This window comes from Onychostoma macrolepis, chromosome 07 (assembly GCF_012432095.1).
Source record: "Onychostoma macrolepis isolate SWU-2019 chromosome 07, ASM1243209v1, whole genome shotgun sequence".
NCBI lineage: Eukaryota > Metazoa > Chordata > Actinopteri > Cypriniformes > Cyprinidae > Onychostoma > Onychostoma macrolepis.
In genome coordinates this window covers 24,575,260-24,595,232 of record NC_081161.1, presented here as the reverse complement: position 1 = coordinate 24,595,232, position 19,973 = coordinate 24,575,260, and the positions used below count along the sequence as shown (strand labels likewise).

At 36.8% G+C, this 19,973-nt stretch overlaps 1 protein-coding gene across 3 annotated transcripts in view; it reads left to right on the top strand.

Moving 5' to 3' along the window:
* sorcs2 (sortilin-related VPS10 domain containing receptor 2) overlaps positions 1-19,825 on the top strand; it is a 161,241-nt gene extending 141,416 nt beyond the window's left edge. The window contains exons 6-25 of one of the 3 annotated variants that reach the window (XM_058782171.1): positions 61-207; positions 1,990-2,092; positions 2,925-3,001; positions 3,412-3,503; positions 4,297-4,404; positions 5,354-5,474; positions 5,772-5,905; positions 6,075-6,203; positions 7,212-7,383; positions 7,540-7,726; positions 8,443-8,576; positions 8,992-9,115; positions 11,028-11,140; positions 11,241-11,363; positions 13,223-13,322; positions 13,471-13,512; positions 13,907-13,933; positions 14,233-14,335; positions 14,761-14,906; positions 16,224-19,824. In XM_058782171.1, the coding sequence (XP_058638154.1) occupies positions 61-207; positions 1,990-2,092; positions 2,925-3,001; positions 3,412-3,503; positions 4,297-4,404; positions 5,354-5,474; positions 5,772-5,905; positions 6,075-6,203; positions 7,212-7,383; positions 7,540-7,726; positions 8,443-8,576; positions 8,992-9,115; positions 11,028-11,140; positions 11,241-11,363; positions 13,223-13,322; positions 13,471-13,512; positions 13,907-13,933; positions 14,233-14,335; positions 14,761-14,906; positions 16,224-16,288 (2,247 nt within the window). In that variant the 3' untranslated portion in view covers positions 16,289-19,824. Of the gene's footprint in view, positions 1-60; positions 208-1,989; positions 2,093-2,924; positions 3,002-3,411; positions 3,504-4,296; positions 4,405-5,353; positions 5,475-5,771; positions 5,906-6,074; positions 6,204-7,211; positions 7,384-7,539; positions 7,727-8,442; positions 8,577-8,991; positions 9,116-11,027; positions 11,141-11,240; positions 11,364-13,222; positions 13,323-13,470; positions 13,513-13,906; positions 13,934-14,232; positions 14,336-14,685; positions 14,907-16,223 lie in introns of all 3 variants that reach the window. The other 2 variants (XM_058782169.1, XM_058782172.1) reach the window with 2 other exon arrangements.
* Positions 19,826-19,973: the final 148 nt, after the last annotated feature.

The window sequence follows — 19,973 nt, the reverse complement described above, 5'->3', positions numbered from 1 at the left end:
TACAGCTTCTTTACGGGATCTAGGAGATATCACATCCTTTGGTTGTGTGTATGTTTTCAGGTTCGTGGCATCAAGGGCGTATTCTTAGCCAATCAAAAAATAGATGGAAAAGTGATGACTCTCATTACCTACAACAAAGGCAGAGACTGGGAACCACTGGCTCCTCCCCCAACTGATATGAATGGCAAACCTGTCAGCTGCAAGCAGGTAAATATGCCTGTTCATTCCTCATTCCAGCTTCAATTCCAGATTTTCAGATGGTCTTTTGTATTTCTATGTTTCTATCAGTGCTAAATTAATTTTGGTCTAGCTTTCGCACCCATTTTAATTGTATTTGAATATTTTGTTTTCTTTTTTTTTTCCATTATTTTTAAGCCCCTTTTTACCCTTCAATTAATACTTGGATTTCCCAAACATATTACTTACATATGACATTCATAAGTATAGTACCGTGCAATCATTTGAGGTTAGTAAGATATTTTTAGAACAAAAAAATTTAATAATTTTTATTAATATCTTTATTCAGCAAGAATTCAGGTAATCAAAAGTGACAGTAAAAAATTACATTGTTGCAAAAGATTTCTATTTCAAATGCTGTTCTTTTGAACTTTATATTTATCAAAGATAAAAAATATCTGAAAAATGTATAACGTTTGCACAATAATATTATGCTGCATCATTGTTTTCAATACTGATAACAATTAGAAATGTTTCTTGAGCACCTAATCAGTATATTACAATGATTTCTGAAGGATCATGTGACACTAAAGACCGGAGTAATGAATAAAATTCAGCTCTGCTATCACAGGAATAAATTACATTTTAAAAGATTAAAATAGGAAAATTGTAATAAAATACACAATGTTCCTCTTTTACAGTATTTTTGCTTAAATAAATGCAGCTTTTGTAGGCAAAAGGCACTTCTTTCAAAAACATGAAAAAAACTCTTACAGACACCTTTTAAATGGAAGTGTACATAACATATCCACAAACTAAAAACTACAATGCAGACCTTGAATTAAATATACAGTATTTGTGCAGATGTCGTTTTCCTTTCAGTTCATTGCATATTCATACCAACGAAATCGTGACTTTATTTCATTATGCATCTACAGATATATATCCATACTCTGCTTTTTTCCTGTTCAGAATGATTGTACCACAACTGTCTCAGACACAGACGTGAAGTCATTGACCCCTCGATCTGACTCATCTCCCGCTGTTTGCGGTTGAGGGTTGGTGGGCAGAGCAGGCACTGGTTCTGCTGCTGTCTCATGAGACAAAAAAGAAAAAACGACCTGAGTCATCAGTCCACACACACACACACACACACACACACACACACAGCTAGAGATGATATGTATCATTATAAATGCCCATTTTAAACACTCTGGCCATTATTTAAGACACAAATATGGTTTCTGGCAAACATGAGACAAGACAAGACAAGATATAAATCACAAGTTGAAAGGACATGTATCGACTTCTCTCTCCTTTCCTGTCTGTCTAGTCAACCCTTCTCACATCTTCATCTCTCAGCCGTCCGTTTGACATGTCTTTTTCTCATTGTTCTCTTCTCCCCGTCACTAATCAACACTCTCTCTTCCTTCCTCTCTCATTTTTTTTGTCATTTTTACTGCTCTTCTCCTTTTTTATTGCCACCCTGTTGAGGTTTTTGGCACCTTAAATATGATTTATATTCATGCTCTGATTCATCTTTTAGCCGGAACATTATGTAGTACGACTTGTGAAGTGATTTTAAATTATGGTGCTGCTTACTGTAGAACTTAGACTGTTATTTGTGTGTGTTAATGCAAGGTGGTTTTGTGTGTTTGTCAGAGAGTCTAGATTTTCTATTAAGTGCATACCTTATGTAAAACACTTGTTGGTGGTATATCTATTGTGTAATAATTGGGATGATTGCCAAAGTACAAAAAACAAAAAGTCAGAGAGAGTAATATTTTTCTTTGTCTCTGCTCCTCTTCCTAGCCTGACTGTCACCTCCATCTCCACCTGCGATGGGCTGACAACCCGTACGTATCTGGAACGGTCCACACTAAAGATTCTGCCCCAGGCCTCATTATGGGTGCAGGTCAGTCTTCATGACAACTGTTACACATCAGCACTGTCACCGTAGCGGTGAGGAGTCCAAAAACTAAAATCTGTACTCCTTTTCAATTACAAGAAGTAATTATATTCCAGATCCAAAAAAACTGTGGAAATTGTGATAGTGTGTACAAAGCAGATAATTTGTTCACTAAAAAGGAAGCCATTGAGCCCACACGAGGCACAAAAGGAGGCAGGCACAGATATATGAAATATTTGCTCTTTATTGCCACAGGGTTCATGGGGATTTGAGGAAGACAATACATTAATGTTCTTGAATCCAAGGCTAGAGCTATTGCCAGTTCACAAGGTCATCAAGTTTGTCCATTCCCTCAGGGTTACAGACATATAACGCACACACACACACACACACACGCACAACACACACACACACAGACAGTGTCACAGTGACTTGTTCACTCTTGACTTATTTCTCTTACTAACAAACACCTGAGCAGTCTCTGGTTTTAAACACACTGAAGCTTGTACTCACCATATGAATGTACATGTACATACACCGCACAAAGTGAGCACTGAGTCTCCATCAAATCCTGCTTTCTCTTGATATTATTGTGCACTTCCTCAGTAAAATGTTCAGCTCTAACTAATTCTCAGCCTTTGATCCACAATAGCCTCCAGTTTTCTCGCAGTTTCATTTTTTTATATGCAACTCGCTCACGACTACTCCTCCTTCTCTCTTAAAATTAAACAAAGTGAGGAAATTGCTGCTTCGCCTCAAGTTAAAAAGAAGAAAATTGAAGATGCTCTCTCCCTCTTTGTATTTATATGGAGATATTCTGTGTGTATCTTCTCTTCAGGTAACCTTGGGTCTCAGCTGGTTGAATATAAAGAGGAGATGTACATCACCTCAGACTGTGGCAAGACCTGGAAACAGGTGAGAATGAACACAGAAAAGACACTAATGGTCTGCGAATGTGTTTTACAATGACTTTTCGGTGTCAGAAAAATGCTTCATTATAGCTTCTTCTGTGACTTGTCACGACTCTTTAGGTTTGCTCTTTGTATTTAACACCCACCTTTCCCAACAGACTTGGTTAGGTTTGCAGATCTCTGTTTCTCTTGTTCCCATTCTGCCTAATTTCATTTGACACCCTCTCATTTGCTGCCGTTTCAGCACTCAGTATGTGGCAGACTTATTTCTCTGTCTTAATGTCCTTTCAATGATTTTCGAGATTGTCGCTGCCTCTCATTTCCTCAGCTCTATTTATCCCTAATGACATTAAATCTTGATTATGACAATTATGAAGATGAACTTGAAGAGATTATTTCATTTGCTCACTGTAGGTTTTTGAAGAAGAGCATCACATTCTTTATCTGGATCATGGCGGTGTCATTGTGGCCATTAAGGACACTTCAATCCCTTTAAAAATACTCAAGTAAGTTCAGTTTTTTTCTGTAATGTGATGTCTGGACATCAAAGCCAAAAACTCAAATGGACCCAGTTGCTGACATGACAAAGACTGACAGTAGAAAGAGAAACTGAGTAGCAAACACTGTAAACAGGGTCAGGCTTGTATGAAAAACAGGAATGCAAGACTTCCCTCCCTGGCTTTTGCTGACCTGATTGTGCTGGTAATCCTTTGAGTGAGCGCTTTAAGAAGCTCATTTGGCTTTGGAGGGCTCTTCAGACCACCCCGAGTTCCCGAGCAGCCTGAATCTCTTCCTTTGCACTCAGACAACTCTTTTCCCATATTATTTGAAGTGATTCACATACTAGATATCGAGTTCACCTTGTTTCACAAATGTGCGTAAAGAGGAGACCTATGAAGATCAAAGAGAAAATCACTACCATCTCTCACATAAGCCTTGAAGCCTTTCATCGGCATTGAGTCTTGGCAGTACAAACACAGCTTCCGTCAGGATAAAACTAAGAGCTTGTAGTGCTTACGCTGGCTTGTAGCCTACAAACTCTCATGTTCACACTGTGAGAATCAACGCCGATGGAGTGATTTTTCAGCTGACAGTATGTTCAGAATTTTTATAAATAGAGGAATGAATTAATTAAAAGTATTTTTGAAATGTGTAAACTGAGTTTCATGTTTGCTTAACTAAAATACACGTCTTCACTCAAAGCAGACTTGTAATATGTCATATGATGTATAATATACAATTTTCCTTGTGCGTGGTGAGTACTGCTAATAGAACATCAAAACAAATATTTTATCTTAGGTTCAGCATAGATGAAGGACAAACATGGAGCATCCACAACTTCACCAGCACTTCTGTATTTGTGGATGGACTTTTGAGTGAACCTGGAGATGAGACACTGGTTATGACGTGAGTATGGGTCCTCTGAAAACTGAACAGGAGTTACTAGTCCACTAGGGATAGTTAATCCAAAAATGAACATCATTTACTCATCTTCATGTTGTTTCAAAACATTTATGACTTACTTTCCTCTGCACAACAGATTAAGAGTGTTTTTTTTTCTTTCCATACAATGAAAATCAATGGGGACCTACTGTATGTTGTTTTGGACCCCAATGGCTTTGATTGTATGAAAGAAAACAGTTTTGGAACGATATGAGAGTAAGTAAATGATCTTCATTTTTCTGTGATTTTAGGACAATTTTATTATTTTGGAGTAATATTTTGTTTCCTGTTTTGGTTTACTATGATATAGACAGGCATTTTGCTATCAGGACTTTAGTCCATCACAAGCTGAATATTCATTGTAGAACTGCATTTAACTCAAGGAAGAATATTTATAAAATTGGACATATTGGACATTTCAGATATGAGTGCTATGCCAGATGATCGAAGCATTTTTAATTGTTTGTGACACTCGTGCACTGAATGCTATAAAACGCAGGTACAGGGTTCCACCTTGTGGCGGTGAAAAGTGATTTATTTGAGATTAAGTGTAGAGCATGTTCCCATAGACCCCAAACAGCAGGTGGTCTCTGTATTATAAAGAGGCTGCCCTTTTGATAAAGGCAATGTGAAATTCAAAGGCCTCAATTAAAGAGGCCCCCGCTCATAAGAAACACACTGCTGATGAGCGAGGTCATGTGTCTGTCCTCTCGTTTGCTCTGTTCCCAAGATGCGTAATTGGTAGAGAATGTGTTGTGACGTGAAGTCAAGGTTACACTCCAATGGTCTCGCTTTTTGGTGAAAGGGATGAATGGCTTTTGTCTCGAGGGATAATCGAATGTTTATGGATGGAGGGATGGATTAATGGACAGGTCGAAGGCTTATGTTTAATAATGCTTGCTGTTGTGGACAGGGTATTTGGCCACATAAGTTACCGTTCGGATTGGGAGCTGGTGAAGGTGGATTTCCGACAGTCGTTTCCCAGGCAATGCACAGAAGCTGATTATGACTCCTGGAAACTCACTGACCTACAGGTAATATCACTCAAAACCTCCCACTCAGCAGTAAAGTTACAGCATGCTCAAAAACAATAAAGGTTGAACCAAAGTGATGTACAGCTCATTGAAACTCATGAGAAGAAAATAAGGAAGCAGATATAGAGGTTATTATTATTAATAATAATAATAATAATATTAAACATACATATTTTCTTCAGCAAAAATATTTTCAGCAATACATATTAACTCTTCTGTTGTGGAAATAAATTTTCATTTAGGTTGTGAATCAGTTTACTATTCAAATGGAGACTCATGAGAAGTTTTCTCGTACAGGGAGAGAAATGCATCATGGGCCAGGAGCGAATGTACAGGAGGAGGAAAGAGTCATCGTTCTGCATTAAAGGGAAGAGCTATACATCAGTTTTAACAGCTAAACCTTGCCAGTGCACAGAGAAAGACTTTGCCTGGTACGAAATAGAGAGATAACCTTTGCACATTTCAAGCTAATTGCAATTATACACAGATGCCTTTGCTGTAACAGACACTCTTAACTTCACTTTCACACCCCAGTGCAGTGCATTGTGAATTAGATCTGGGGCTAAAAATAGAGCTTTACGTCTCTCTGTGTGTTCTCAGCGATTACGGCTTTGAGCGTGCTCCCAGCCTCCGGTTAGATGGGGATCGCTGTTATCCTGACTTCTGGCATGATCCTGACGCTCCACCTGAAAACTGCCACTTAGGACACAGCTACAAGTCCAGCACAGGGTAATACTGAATGCTGAACATTGAGAAATGCAGGGCATAATCACTACACTTATTAAATGTGTCAGTTTTTACACAGTAAATGCCACTACAGAAAACACCCACTCATGCATATCATAGACACTTTAGATGAGCACACAAGCTTTGTTCAGACAGGCAGATAAAATGAGTCCACATGTCTTTTGAAATCAGATCTTTTTTGCAATGTGTCTTAGTCTGTATTGTCAGATCAGATTTTCATCATTCAGGTCACATCACACATGTAATGTCAAAGTGCACAATATTACCTGAAGCTGTGTCCAAATACACTCATTTTGTACCATATCTGCTAAAGTTGGGTAAAAACCTCCACTCCGTTTCAAGTGAGAATACTTTCTCAACATCCGTTTTCATGGTGTACACTATAGTCTCCAGGCTTACAGTGACTCAGACACCAATATTTTAATGATTCTAAAAAGATGAATCACTGTCTGGCCAACTGAGATTCTGCTATGGAGATGAAGGTTAGGATCATGATTTTCTTTAGTAGTACTACTGTATGTCAGCACTGTTCGTTAGTTTTCCATCCTCTGTTTCCACTTTGACTGTACTCTCACTGACATTTTTACTATAGCAGATAGACTTTATACAGGATTGACTAGATTTAACAAACAGGTCAGATTGCATTGCTTTCAAAATATTAATCAAAAGGACTCAAAAAATGTGTGTGCATCAAGGCCATACTGAGCTGTGTTAAGTAGAGCAGAAGACTCTCGTTCAGAAAAACCTCACCTGACAAAAAAGTTGTGTTTGTTTATCAGTCTTTCTGAGACAATACCTTTCTGGACACATTATATAGATATTTTATCCACCTATTAAAGCAGATTATTGTAGGTATTTAAGAATGAAATGCATCTTTTCCACAGCTCTCCATTATAACAGTTTAAATCCAGGCCACATCACACGGATTTTCCAGTTTAAGGCAAATACAAACAAGTAAAGGCTAACATGTCTTGTGTTGTCTTGTTGTAGTTACCGGAAGGTCATCGCTAATGTTTGTGAGGGTGGCTTGAATAAAGAACAGAGCTCGAAGCAGCATTCCTGCCCTCTGCTGCCCCCTAGAGGTCTGCAGCTGGGCATCAAAGGACAGATGCTGGCTGTGGCACCCGGTGATGACATCACTTTTATAGTCCATCAGGAACAGGTGAAGTACATGGATTATTTATACAACTCTTATCATTTGAATGCTAAAATGTAAGAAAACTTTGACTAGAAAATATGAAGATTTACATGCATGGAAAAATGTTCCACTTTTTTTTTAGGCATCTTTAACTTTTGTTTCTTGTACTTCCCTCTTCAGGGTGACACCACCAGCACCAGATATCAGGTCGATTTAATGGACGGTGTCAGGGCTATATATGAAAACCTGACAGTCACAGATGAACCCATTCAACACCGTTATGAGAAGCCAGGTGTTTATCGTGTCAGTGTGAAGGCTGAAAACTCTGCTGGACATGACCAAGCTACACTTTACATCCAGGTCACAGGTCAGTAAAATCTTCAGAAATAATTTAGAGTCAAGTGAGCTTAAAGGCTGCTGCATAACATTTTGGAACATAATGATTAGTATAATCTATAATACTGTGAGGTTGAAATGTTTCTGCTGAATCATAACTCAGAATCAGGCCCATGTGAAATCTGCACAAAGAAAGGTCGGATGTTACCAAATATTGATGGAAGTTGTACACATTTCTCACACTATATATGTGACCCTGGACCACAAAACCAGTCTTAAGTGTCAATTTTTCGAAATTGAGATTTATACATCCTCTGAAAGCTGAATAACTAAGCTTTCCATTGACGTATGGTAATATTTGGCCGAGATACAACTATTTGAAGATCTGGAATCTGAGGGTGCAAAAAAATCAAAATATTAAGAAAATTGCCTTTAAAGTTGTCTAAATTAAGTTCTTAGCAATGCATATTACTAATCAAAAAACGACGTTTTGATATATTTACAGTAGTAAATTTACAAAATATCTTCATGGAATATGATCTTTACTTTATATCCTAATGATTTTTGGCATAAAAGAAAAATCTATAATTTTGACCCATACAGTGTATTTTGGGCTATTGCTACAAATATACCCCAGCGACTTAAGGACTGGTTTTGTGCTCCAGGGTCACATATGCTGTTTTATCTCAAGATAGGCTTAACACTTTCTTTTTTTGCACAACTCATATGTCTTTACTTTCTCTCCAGCTCCTCTTCAAGATGTCCATCTGGAGGTGGTCCCAATTGCTGGCAGAAATCAAGAAGTAAATCTCACAGCTATAGTGCTGCCCACTGAGGCAAACCTTACTGTGTTTTACTGGTGGATTGGAGATAACCTTCAGGTACTCTGTGGTAATTAATAATATTCTATAAAAAATATACTCATAATACATTATTTTTAGGGGACTGCCAAAAAATACTATTGCAAAAGCAGTAATGTTTTTCTGTTTTTTATTAGGTGTGTATATTAGATGTTTGTGTTCAGTATTAAAATTATTCTGACTTTTAAAAAAAAATGTATGTAATAAATTCATTGGCACTGCATCTAAGATTATATGTATACATATGTGGGATTATAATGAAAAGTTTTAAGATTAATGTTTAATGAGTTCATATACACATATACACGTGTAAATATTGAAGAAATTGACCTGGAATTAATTTGAGATACTTATGCTTAAAGGTTCAGGTGTAGCCGTTTAAAGTGATGCCTTTACACTTATTTAGATATGTATGACTTGCCTTTCCCCTCGATAGCCGAAGCTGACCCTGGAGAACAGTCTGATTACAAGGTTCTCTGAGGAGGGGGAAGTTCCTGTGACTGTTCAGGCTTCTAATGGTCGATCCATGGTACAGGACAGCAAGACTGTCATTGTCTACGGTAAGATAAAACACCCCTTGATGGTGTACAGCATCAGGGGTGGACTGGAAAGTTTTACAGCTGAATTTTGTAATTTCAGTATCCTTCAAAATTACTCTCTTCTGTTGAATTCCATCATACATATTTAGCATGTTCAGAGTGCATTGGTCCAACTTTGTGATTGTTAAAGTGTTTGAGATGGCCAGTCAAATCAAAGAAGGCAAGTTTATTATTTACAGAATTTCTAGCAAGAATTTTAGCATAATGCTTTTTAACGGTTGAAGAATGTGAGATAAGACATAAGCAGCTAAACACGATGAGGCCTAATCCTGCAATATAATCCAATAATCCAGCTGTTTTACAATAAAAAATGGTAATTGACTGAAAATAATATGTAGGAAATCTTTTTTATTTGAATATACATAAAATTCAAAGTGAAAGTTACTCAGTTATCATCCTCAGAACTGTCTTCTTTCAGAAAATACCAGGGTTTATTAACAGCAACCATTTTATTTTGGGTATGTCCATGGGAGGTCTGTGCTTAAAAAGGAAGCAGCCAATTCACCTAATAATGAAAATCATTTACTCACCCTTACGTAATTCCAAACCCATATGGCACAATTTTTGCAAAACGTAACAAAAGAATGTTTGCACTCTGTTCAACAAAAACTATAATAATATGACTGAAGGCACCACAAAGACAATCCAAATGGTGTTTGTGCTACTTACAATGGATTGGTTTTATGGTATAGGAGGTAATCACTAGTCATACAGAACTGTTCCTCTATGTAAAAATTAGTTTAAATTCTATTTGCCTTGTAAATCAGGAAATACAAATTATGACTTGAAGTACAGCAGTCGTTCTCATTAATGTTAATGAGAAGCGCAAAAAGACCAGTTATTGCAATTAAATATTTTTGAATAGCATTCATTTTTCTGTTTTGAGTTGCATTTCTATGTTAGCAAGTGGTGTTAAATTGCTCTGCGCATCGGTCAGCTAGTGTGTTATGGTGCATGTACTGCATGAATAATCTGGGCCTTGTGACAAACACAGATTGTATATAATTAAACATCATTCACAGAAACACTCTCAATACTAAAAAAAAAAGATTGGGAACTAATGCCACAGTTAATGCATACTTTTAAAGTTCTCGATTTGTGTTTGAAATCCAACTTGAGGACTAACCCTATTTCTTTGTTGTAATGACAGTGTTAAACAGAACTGAAATATTCATGTGATTCCAGGGCTGGATTGAATATTTATGAGTGTGGTGTGATAGGGATGAGGTCATGCTTGGAAAGCAGAAATGACGGTCTCCCTCAGAGACAATGTTCAGCTTGAATACAAAATGAAGAAGAACTATTGTGCACAGTCTCACTTCACTATTTCATATCGTTTGTCCTCAAGCTAAAAGTAAACCTGTTGGTTACATTTTTTAATAATTTACGTTGGATGACTTCCCAACTTTAAATTTCTGTAGAAAAAAAAAATTACTTGCCTGGAAGATTTCAGTTCTTTATTTTAAGATCACATCTTTTCAACTGAATTTATGAGTCCTTTTCACATTTTTCATGTTATATGAAAGTTTTAAAGGTATATAGTTCACCAAAAACTTACCGTTATTAATCACCTTCATGTCATTCCAAACCCATATGCTTTGCAATAGTTATTGGAGTAACAAGGTTTTGTGAGTGTGACACCAGTTGAAAGTCTTTGTCTACCTCACCTCTTGCCTCTTTTTATGCAGTAGGATCACTTCAAATAGTGAGGCTTTTAGTTGAACTAATGACAGATTAATGATTATTATAGTATTGTTTTTGTATTATTCTTTTGTGCAATATAGGTGTGAATCTCTCAGTTGATTTTTGCAGCTGCAATGTTAACATTTATATGTTCATAATACCTTGTTCATAATACAGTGTCTTTCTTCAGATCATTTCCAGGTCATCCCATTGAGTTTCAGTCGTAATTTGGATCGCTTTAACCCAAACATCCCTGAATGGAGACAAGATGTGGGACAAGTCGTAACCAAGATTCTTGCAAAGGTTCTCATCTCAATCATAAACACACAAACACTAGAGCTCTGTTTGTTTTATGCAAAACAACAATTTTAAATGTACTTATGTTGCACTCTTTGTCTAATAGCTCACAGGCGTTCCTCAGGACTCTTTGGTTACCATGGTAAAGCCTGGCCTTCCCACCACTGCAGACCTCTATGTTCTTCCTCAAGAGAGCACACCAGTGAAGAGGAGTGTGTTTGTGGATAAGGTAGATGCATCATTTTGCCTGGGATGCCACTTGAATGAGAAGAGATACATTCTCAGACTGCAAAACATTAGTCTAGCAATGAAAAACTCTTGATACGGTAACCTAAAATGAAGACATCCACAAACAACCTGGAGATACTGTTTGCATTAGAAGTAAACAGTAAATAGATGAGTCAGGGAATTCATTTCTTGTTTGCTATGGTTTACTTTGATTACTAACACACAAATTGTAATAAAGTAGCATATAATTGTAAGAATATTTTGAAGTGATATTTGTTAGGATTTAACTGTGTAGCAAATTAGCTCAAAAGGGAAATATACATAAACAATTACAATTAATTATGATTAATTACAATTATTTATATCAGCTGACAGTAATAACTGTAGCAGAAATAAATTGCCATCAACTGATCTGTTCATCCAGCAAAAATTCAGTGTAAGTTCATATCAACTCTAAAAAATGATATTTTCGTGGCCACAGAAAATACTTTCCTAAATATTAATGCATTAGATCATGTAGTAAGGATCAAAATTGTAAAGGGACATTAATTTGCAAGGCAGAATCAGAAACTCATGTAATTTGTGCACAAGAGTTTTATTAACTAAACACCAACACAAACTAGTCTAACAAACAAACAAACATGCATACACTCACACGTACATACAAAGGGGAGCTAAAGTGGATGAATGAAGCCATTAGAGAAACTAGAGAATGCAGTTATGGAAAAATGAGTCAGAACCACCTGAGTTAAAAACCATCAGTGCCGTTTTACAACGGGGTCTATAGCTTATACTAAACCTCTGTTTCGTTTAGTTAATGTACGATACTTGCATTGTCCTGGTCGTTGAACGAGTGTCCGGATGCAGTCACGGATGAAAGTTATGATGGTTTGAAGGTTTGGTGGTGTTGGAGTTCTTCAACTTCTTGTGGGTTTGAAGGGTTATGAACTCCAAAACATGTTTTTCTGGGTCGGTGGTGATTGGGAGTTTTTTCCCAGGTAGAAAGTGAAAAAGAGCTAAGAAAGAGATCTGCTGAGATCCGAGGATCTTTGGTTGAATGGAAAGTCAAGGCTGCAAGGCCTGGCGCAAAAACTTAATGGTCGCTGAGGAGCTCACATCCTCCTCATCCTCTTAGGATCTAAAAGAACCGCAGACTGCCAGCGGGTCACTGAGAGCTTTATCTGATATAGAGGTCACACATCTGGGGTGTCAAAGAGCCAATGGTGACTTTCACTTTTGGAGAGAAAGTTTACAACTCTTCGTCTCTGAACATGGTAATTTGCGTATGTAATTCGCCTGGGGTTAAGAATCTTTTCTTAGGACACTAATATGTTGCATAGGTATCAACATGTAATATTCACTCTAGATCAGATCATCCGAAGTCGAATTGATAGAGACCAAACATGGTATAAGTGAGGTGATATTAACTAGTGATCTATCATAAGCATGCATAAAACAGTATACAACACAAAAGAACATATACAAGAGCAGTAATAATATGCACAATGACCTGAAGGATATGTGTGTTCATTCAAAGAAAGGTTTTTCTATTAATTAATTAGAGAAAAGTCCATTTTTATGGCATAATGTCTTTCCTAAGGTTCAAAGATGGTGAGAGGGAGAACTCTCAACATGCCATTAGGTCATCAAGTTTATCTGGTCTGGCTGAAGTGTCCTGGTTACTATGGTAACCGGGGGCCTGGAGTCATTCACAGACATACTGTGTATTGGGTGAGGGGTCTGTGGTTATTTGTTAATCTAATGACTAATTGATTTGTTAAATCTAATGAAAAATTGTGTGTCTGATTGGTCCAAATGCTACAACTGTTATGTTCTTGTGTGTGTTCTTCATTTGCGTAGCGTGTTCCCACCATAAAGCAGGTTCTGGGTGAGAACAACGTGAGCTTCATTGTGAGAGGAGGGTTAAGAGTATTGGTGACTCTGGCAGACTCGGATAGAGGTGAGCAAAATAAAACAGATTCCAGCACCTGACAGACACTCACATTCATGTACATCTCGAAAGTATGTCAGTGAGTCACTTAACAGTTATAGCATTACAGCAAGCCCTTCGTCAATAATTACTAAAACATAACTAATGTATTTCAAAGGACCTATCACTAGTGATGTGTCTGCCAGCACAACAGAGACTGGTGCGTCACTTTACCTCTTGCTTTTAGAAGTGTCATCTTTACTCTTTAAGTATATTAATCTGCTCATGCAGAGATGGAAATTAAAGGGGAAAAATAAATCAGTAATGTTTTGTTTCTGTTCTGTTTTCTGATGTAGCTGTTACGTACAGTTGACTTCATTTACTCTTCATATGTATGCTCCTGTTGGCTTGCATTTCTGTTTGAGTTTTGTGCTGTCAAAGTCGCAGTGCTTGTCGTTTTGAATAACACATGCATGTTTAGGTTTTCTTTATTGTAAACTTTCTTTTAAACATCATTTGTTTTGTGTATATTTTTAGTTCATCTTTTAGGCATTTTAAAATTTGTGAAAGTTTTTTTTGTTTGTTTGTTTGTTTCACTGTTGTTTGTGTCACAGCCACACAAATGCCTTCATCCACACAAGGTGTGTACATTGTGTGTGATTTGTGTGATTTGAATTTGTTTTGTTTATTTTTTTACGTGTTTGGTTAGTAAATAGTTATCATTAGAGCCAGGTGATGGTTAAAGAGTTCACTCAAAAATGAAAATTCATCTCATCAAGCGTAAACTATCCCTTTAATTCCTGTGGCATTACAGGCGCTAATGATATACAGGTTAGCAGAATCAAATTTTGTATGAAATTCATTGCAAATGTTGGCAACCATCTGATAATTATGATGAAGGAAGTAAAGCCTGATGATCAGAGATGTTCCTCTTCTGCAGGTTCTCGTCTGGCTGCAGCAGGTCCAGGTGTTTGGGCTCTAGCTGTCTTTCTCATCATCAGTCTGATCTCTGCTGCAGCATTCATACTCTTCAAGTTTAAAAGGTTCGTCCTTTTCTTCAGGTTTTATTGCTGCAATTTTAAAAAGTAATATTTCATGTTTTTTGAAGACTTCCCTGTCATTCCTGGGTGGTTTATTAGGGAAAATTACTCAACCTCTTTCCAAAAGAATAACATGCACACTCATTCTGTCTTGCTGCCCATCACCAAATTGCATGGTACACACATGTATGCAGGAACCACAGATTTTCTTAGAAAAACTGTAATCTTTTGATAATGCTATGGATATTCACTGTCCCGTCACACCCCATCACTGAAGAATGCATGTTCAGTCCCCACATGTCTAACTGACAGCCAGATTATATAACAGAACATGAACTACACAACTGTGACAGGAAAAACTACAAAAACCATGGTTCCTTGCTGAGGCCAGAGGAGAGCAGCCTAACGCGTCCCTGGCTGCGTTTCAGAAAACTGCCAGGACGAAACGTCTACGCCCAGATGCACAATGAGAAGGAGCAGGAAATGACCAGCCCTGTCAATCACAGTGAGGACACGCAGAATATCATTCAAGGCGAGGAGTTCATTGATGACGACCTTGACTCGCAGACACTAGGTAAAGTTGGAGGTCGAAGCAAATTCAGTTTCCCTAGACTAACCAGTCATTACTAACCAGAAAAGAACATTTATGATCAGTCACTCTAACATCAGTTAGATAACATCAATTCAGAAATGGGGCCCGTGATTGGATTTTTTTTGTTTTTGGTCACACTTTAGTTTGGGGACCAGTTCAAACTAAAAACCAACTGTTAACTATGACTGTTGCCTTAATAAACTCCTAATTTTCTGCTTATTAAAGGGATAGTTCACCCAAAAATGAAAATTTTGCCATCATTTACTCACCCTCATGTCATTCCAAACACAAAAAATATATATTTTGAAGAACCAAGCAGCAGTTTGGACCATCAACTGTTTGATTACCAGCATTCTTCAAAATATCTTGTTTTGTGTTTAACATAAGAAAGAAATTCATACAGGTTTGTAATGACATGTGGGTGAGTAAATGACAAAATTTTCATTTTTGGGTGAACTATCCCTTTAACAGTTGGTAAGGTAAATGTTAAGTTTCAATATGGTGTATGATTAAGGGATCTAAAATATGGTCATTAAGAATAAGGCATTAATGTGTTCTTTATAAGAACTAATAAATGGTCAATATGCTAGTACTATGCATGCTAATAATAATCATCTAGTTAATAGTGAGAATTGGTCTCTAAACTAAACTCTTCACAATAAATATTCAGTTTGTTAATGCATGAGGTATCATGAACTTATAATGAACTATACTTTTATACTATTTATTAATTAAAAAAGTTAGTTTATTTATGAAATATTGTTCGTTAAGTCATGTCCATTCCTAATATTTAATTTTTAAACTTAAAGCTTAACATATTGTACTATGTAGAAGTGTTTTTTCATATGTATGTATAAATTAACATTACCCAAGATTAATAATGCTGTAAAATTGTTGTTTTTTTAGTTAAGAATTTTAAATGGATTAACTAATGTTTATTTCATTTAAATTTAACCTTATTTTAAAGTCTTATTTATTCGAGTCAAAAGGCACATAAAACTATTAATATTTTAGTATTATTAACACGGTTTTATTTATTACTTGCTATTTATTTTTTATGTAAACATGGCTTTTAAATGACTTAAATGTTATCATTACTAATCACCTCACGAGTTGGTTAAAATGTCTACAGTCCAAAGACAAAATTCTAAAAATGAATCTAGAACAATCTATATAGGTTTTATTATTAAATGTCTACATTGTCTTCAATGTTACATTGTGCAACAACCTTGAGTGATGAAGAGCATTTTTTTCACCTGCTGCCTTTACAAAACCTCCTTCTGCTTTTCTTGTTGCCAGGCAACCACTCAGGAGTGGTGTTGAGCATAAATTCAAGGGAGCTGCACAGTTACTTGACCAGCTGATGACCAATGTGAAGGTGCCAGTGATGAGCACAATAGACTATGCCTTCCTCCTCTCTCCAGATCTGACCCTTCAGACACCCTTACAGGAGAGAGATCAGAGACACACCTGCACCGAACCTTCTCCTCCTCTCTCTATCTTCTCTCTGTCTTTTCCAGCCTCTTTTCCCGCATCTTTTCCCTCATTCCGCGAGGTGGATTTTGTACCCATCTGCTGCGCCCCGACTTCACTGATCACATACGCACACTTACATTTGTTGGTCTTTGCACCCTGCAGTCTGTCTCATCTCTGTCCACCTTCTCTCTCATCTCTTCTCATTATTGCTCTTATCACAGGAGCATGGAATCAGCCCCACTTACTAATTCCCAGGGAGAAACTCATTGACAAACGCTTTATTTTCCATCTTTTGTTAGTTTTGTCTTTCTGTCTGAATAGTGTTTTTGACTCTCTTGTGGTCACTGTAAACTCAGATTAGACAGATAGGTGAGTGAAGCTGTGCAGATGTGGTGCAGTGCAGGAAACGATACACATTTCATTCAGGGGAAGCAATGCTTGTTAGATATAGCCAAAGGGAAAACACTTAAGATATCCTGTCACCCTCTTTTCTTTGTATTGTAAAAAAAAAAAATTGAGTTTAATTTTCATATGCAATAACACATCTCTTTCTTTAATCAACAAAATCTATTCTTTTGCCCTGTTTCATGATTATGCTATGCAGTAAAGTCAAGTCATTTTTGTCTGTCTCATCTGATGCTGCAACACATCAGTGATATTTCTCTTTTCCCATTCCACATCATTAATATCTATAGTGCAAATTAGTTAAGGGAAAGAAAACTTATTACCATTTATTATTACACTGACACAAGAAATGCTTTTATCGCAAGCAAATTGTGTCAAAAAGGCAGGAGCAAAAAAATGATGCACCTTTCCAGTTACTGCCAAATCAGCACAGCTGGATCTTTCTTGGTGTTCTTAGAAAACCTGCACCAATTATCAGGGCCATCGCTTAAATTTATAAGGCCCCAGACATTTTTTTGTGGGTGTCCTTATAATAGGGTCTGGTACATTGGCTCTTTTCCCCTTGAGCCTTATTCCTGTCTGTTTTGCCAAATTCTCATCTGTGAGATTATAGTCCACTGCATAATGAAACAGTATCCCCTAACAAATCAAATCCCATCGTTCATCGTGTCAAAATCTTTTGTGAAAGCTAGCTAAATTCATATGCTCATTTATTTATTGGACTTTAGAATTCCTCACAAGCATCAGCCATCAGCTCTTGACAGGGAGTCAACACAGGATGGTACACAGCGTAGCATGTGCTGCCTGTCAGGTGTAGTGTGTGTATAAGCCTATATTAGGCGTAGAAGGACGAGGTTATGTTCCCTTTCGTTTGGCTTGTATATATAACAACGTGTACATAACCCTCTGTATATAGACCCTCCGAAATATGACACTTTCAATAGACCAAAATGTGCACTGTTTTCTCCCAAATGCCTCGCACTGGGTTTTCTTGAATTCAGGAGTTCTACGTGGACATGATTTGATCACTTCTACATCTTTGTCTTTATTCAGCATTGTTTACTGAAGGATATTCTTAATATTTCACACTATCTATAACATTTACACTCACATGACTTAAAGAGCTGTGTGAGAAGTGGTGCACTGTGTCTTTGTGTGCATTCTGATTTCTTTTTTTTGTTTAGACATTTTAAGGGTTTAGCTGTTTGAATCAAGGTGTCTGTCTCAATGCACACGTCTCGCTGTTGGAATCACTAGTGTTTTCTGGATGTGAATGGATGAGGGTCTCTCACTTGCACTAATCACAGTTCTTGTACAGTGTTGTTCAGGTGGGTTCAGGGAACACTTCATTTTCAAGTGAGAAAGACACTGTGTATGTTACATCATACTACATGAGAAAGGATCAGTCCGGGATATAGGGTGACCATATGTCCTCTTTTTTTCTCACATGTCTGGTACTTCTTAATTGTCTTTAAGGGATAGTTCACCCAATAATAAAAATTACCACATAATTTACTCAAGCTATCTTAGGTGTTTATGACTTCAGAGTTACATTAAAAAGTGTCCTTGCTCTTCGAGGATTTGTAAATAAAAATGTCAGAGGATTTCATTATAAGCCAGGAGGAGAATGGTTTACTGTAAACAAAAGTTGTTTTTTGTGAGACTAGTATATTCTCACCAGAGCTTACGCTACACATACGTCATCCGCTGGAACGCCACTCTCTCGTTAACGTGTGTACGACTGTTTACAGAAGCTACAGTTTACAACTTGTAAAGTTTTAAATATGGACATTTTTCTTACACAAACGCATTGCTTCGCTTCAAAAGGCCTTTATTAACCCCCCAGAGCCGTGTGGAGTCCTTTTTGTGATGGATGGATGAACTTTATTGGACTTTAAAATCTCAACGCCCATTCACTGCCATTATAAAGCTTGGAAGAGTCAGGAAAGTCATTTTTTTTTTATATAACTTAAAAAAAGAAGAAAGTCATATACATCTATGATAGCTTGAGGGTGAGCAAATCATGGGATAATTTTCTTATGTGTGTGATCTATCTCTTTAAATGTCTGGGTTCTGGCTTTTTTCATTCTTTCAAGAGGTAAAGACTGAAAAGTAGTGATGCAAGCATTGGACATATTTGACCAATCGTTTTATGCAAGAAAGTGGGATCTATAGAGAAGCATGAGGACTGTAGAGACCATGTCAATAGTAAAATAAAGCCAAAACCCAGAAATTTTAGACAATTTAGAAATCCCGGCCAGAATGTGTACAAATAAAAAAAAAGAAAGAAAGAAAAAGAAAAAAGAAGCATGTATAGTCACCCTATTGGAAATCTTGACCAAACTGATAGTTTGCAGGTTCACTGTCTTTTTAACACATTCTGTTGTGGAGCTTGAACAGATTGTGTCTTTCCGAGTTTGATTCAAACATTGACTGTTTTATGACGGTCTTGAGTCAATAGATTCTTTCAGCATAAACCAAAAAGATGGCATCTCTACATTCACCAGTTTATGCTTATGTATATCAATAATACAAAATTGTTCATTTCTGTACAATGCAAACAGTATGGACTAATTGCACCAGAAGCTGAACTGTCTTTTTTTGTTTTGTTTTACCTGTATATGCAGTTATTTAGTAGTGTGTCATTTGTATTTCCATCTATGAAGCGACAATGAGGAAAAGATTGAGTGTCCCATTAAGAGACGTTTCTGCGTAAGTTTATCTTTAGTGATGGAACACTCCTACAACAAGGACACTTCGTATATACACACCTGAATCTAGAAATTCAGACTCAAATGTGGTGGAGACACAGTTGAACTGATTCTGTATTTTTTCACTTTTTTTTGTTTTGTTTTGTTCTTGTTTCTTTATAATGTAAATGTTTTTGACTCCACTGCAGCAAGTGAAAAGCACTTAATTAGCGTGTCTGAATTCAAACACACTAACTGTAAAGGTTTGTTTTGTTAGTTTGAGCTGTTTAATAAAGTTTTAACATGATTCATGAAGCGGATACACGTTTTCATTTCAGTCTATAGAACAAAACATACATGAAACCTTTGATGGTTGATCCTCGGTAAAACTCATTTATGTGTGTGATGTGAGAGTCAGAACTGAACCAAAATCAGATTTGATGGCATTTAGCAAGTGTTTGCATTTTAATCACTGCAG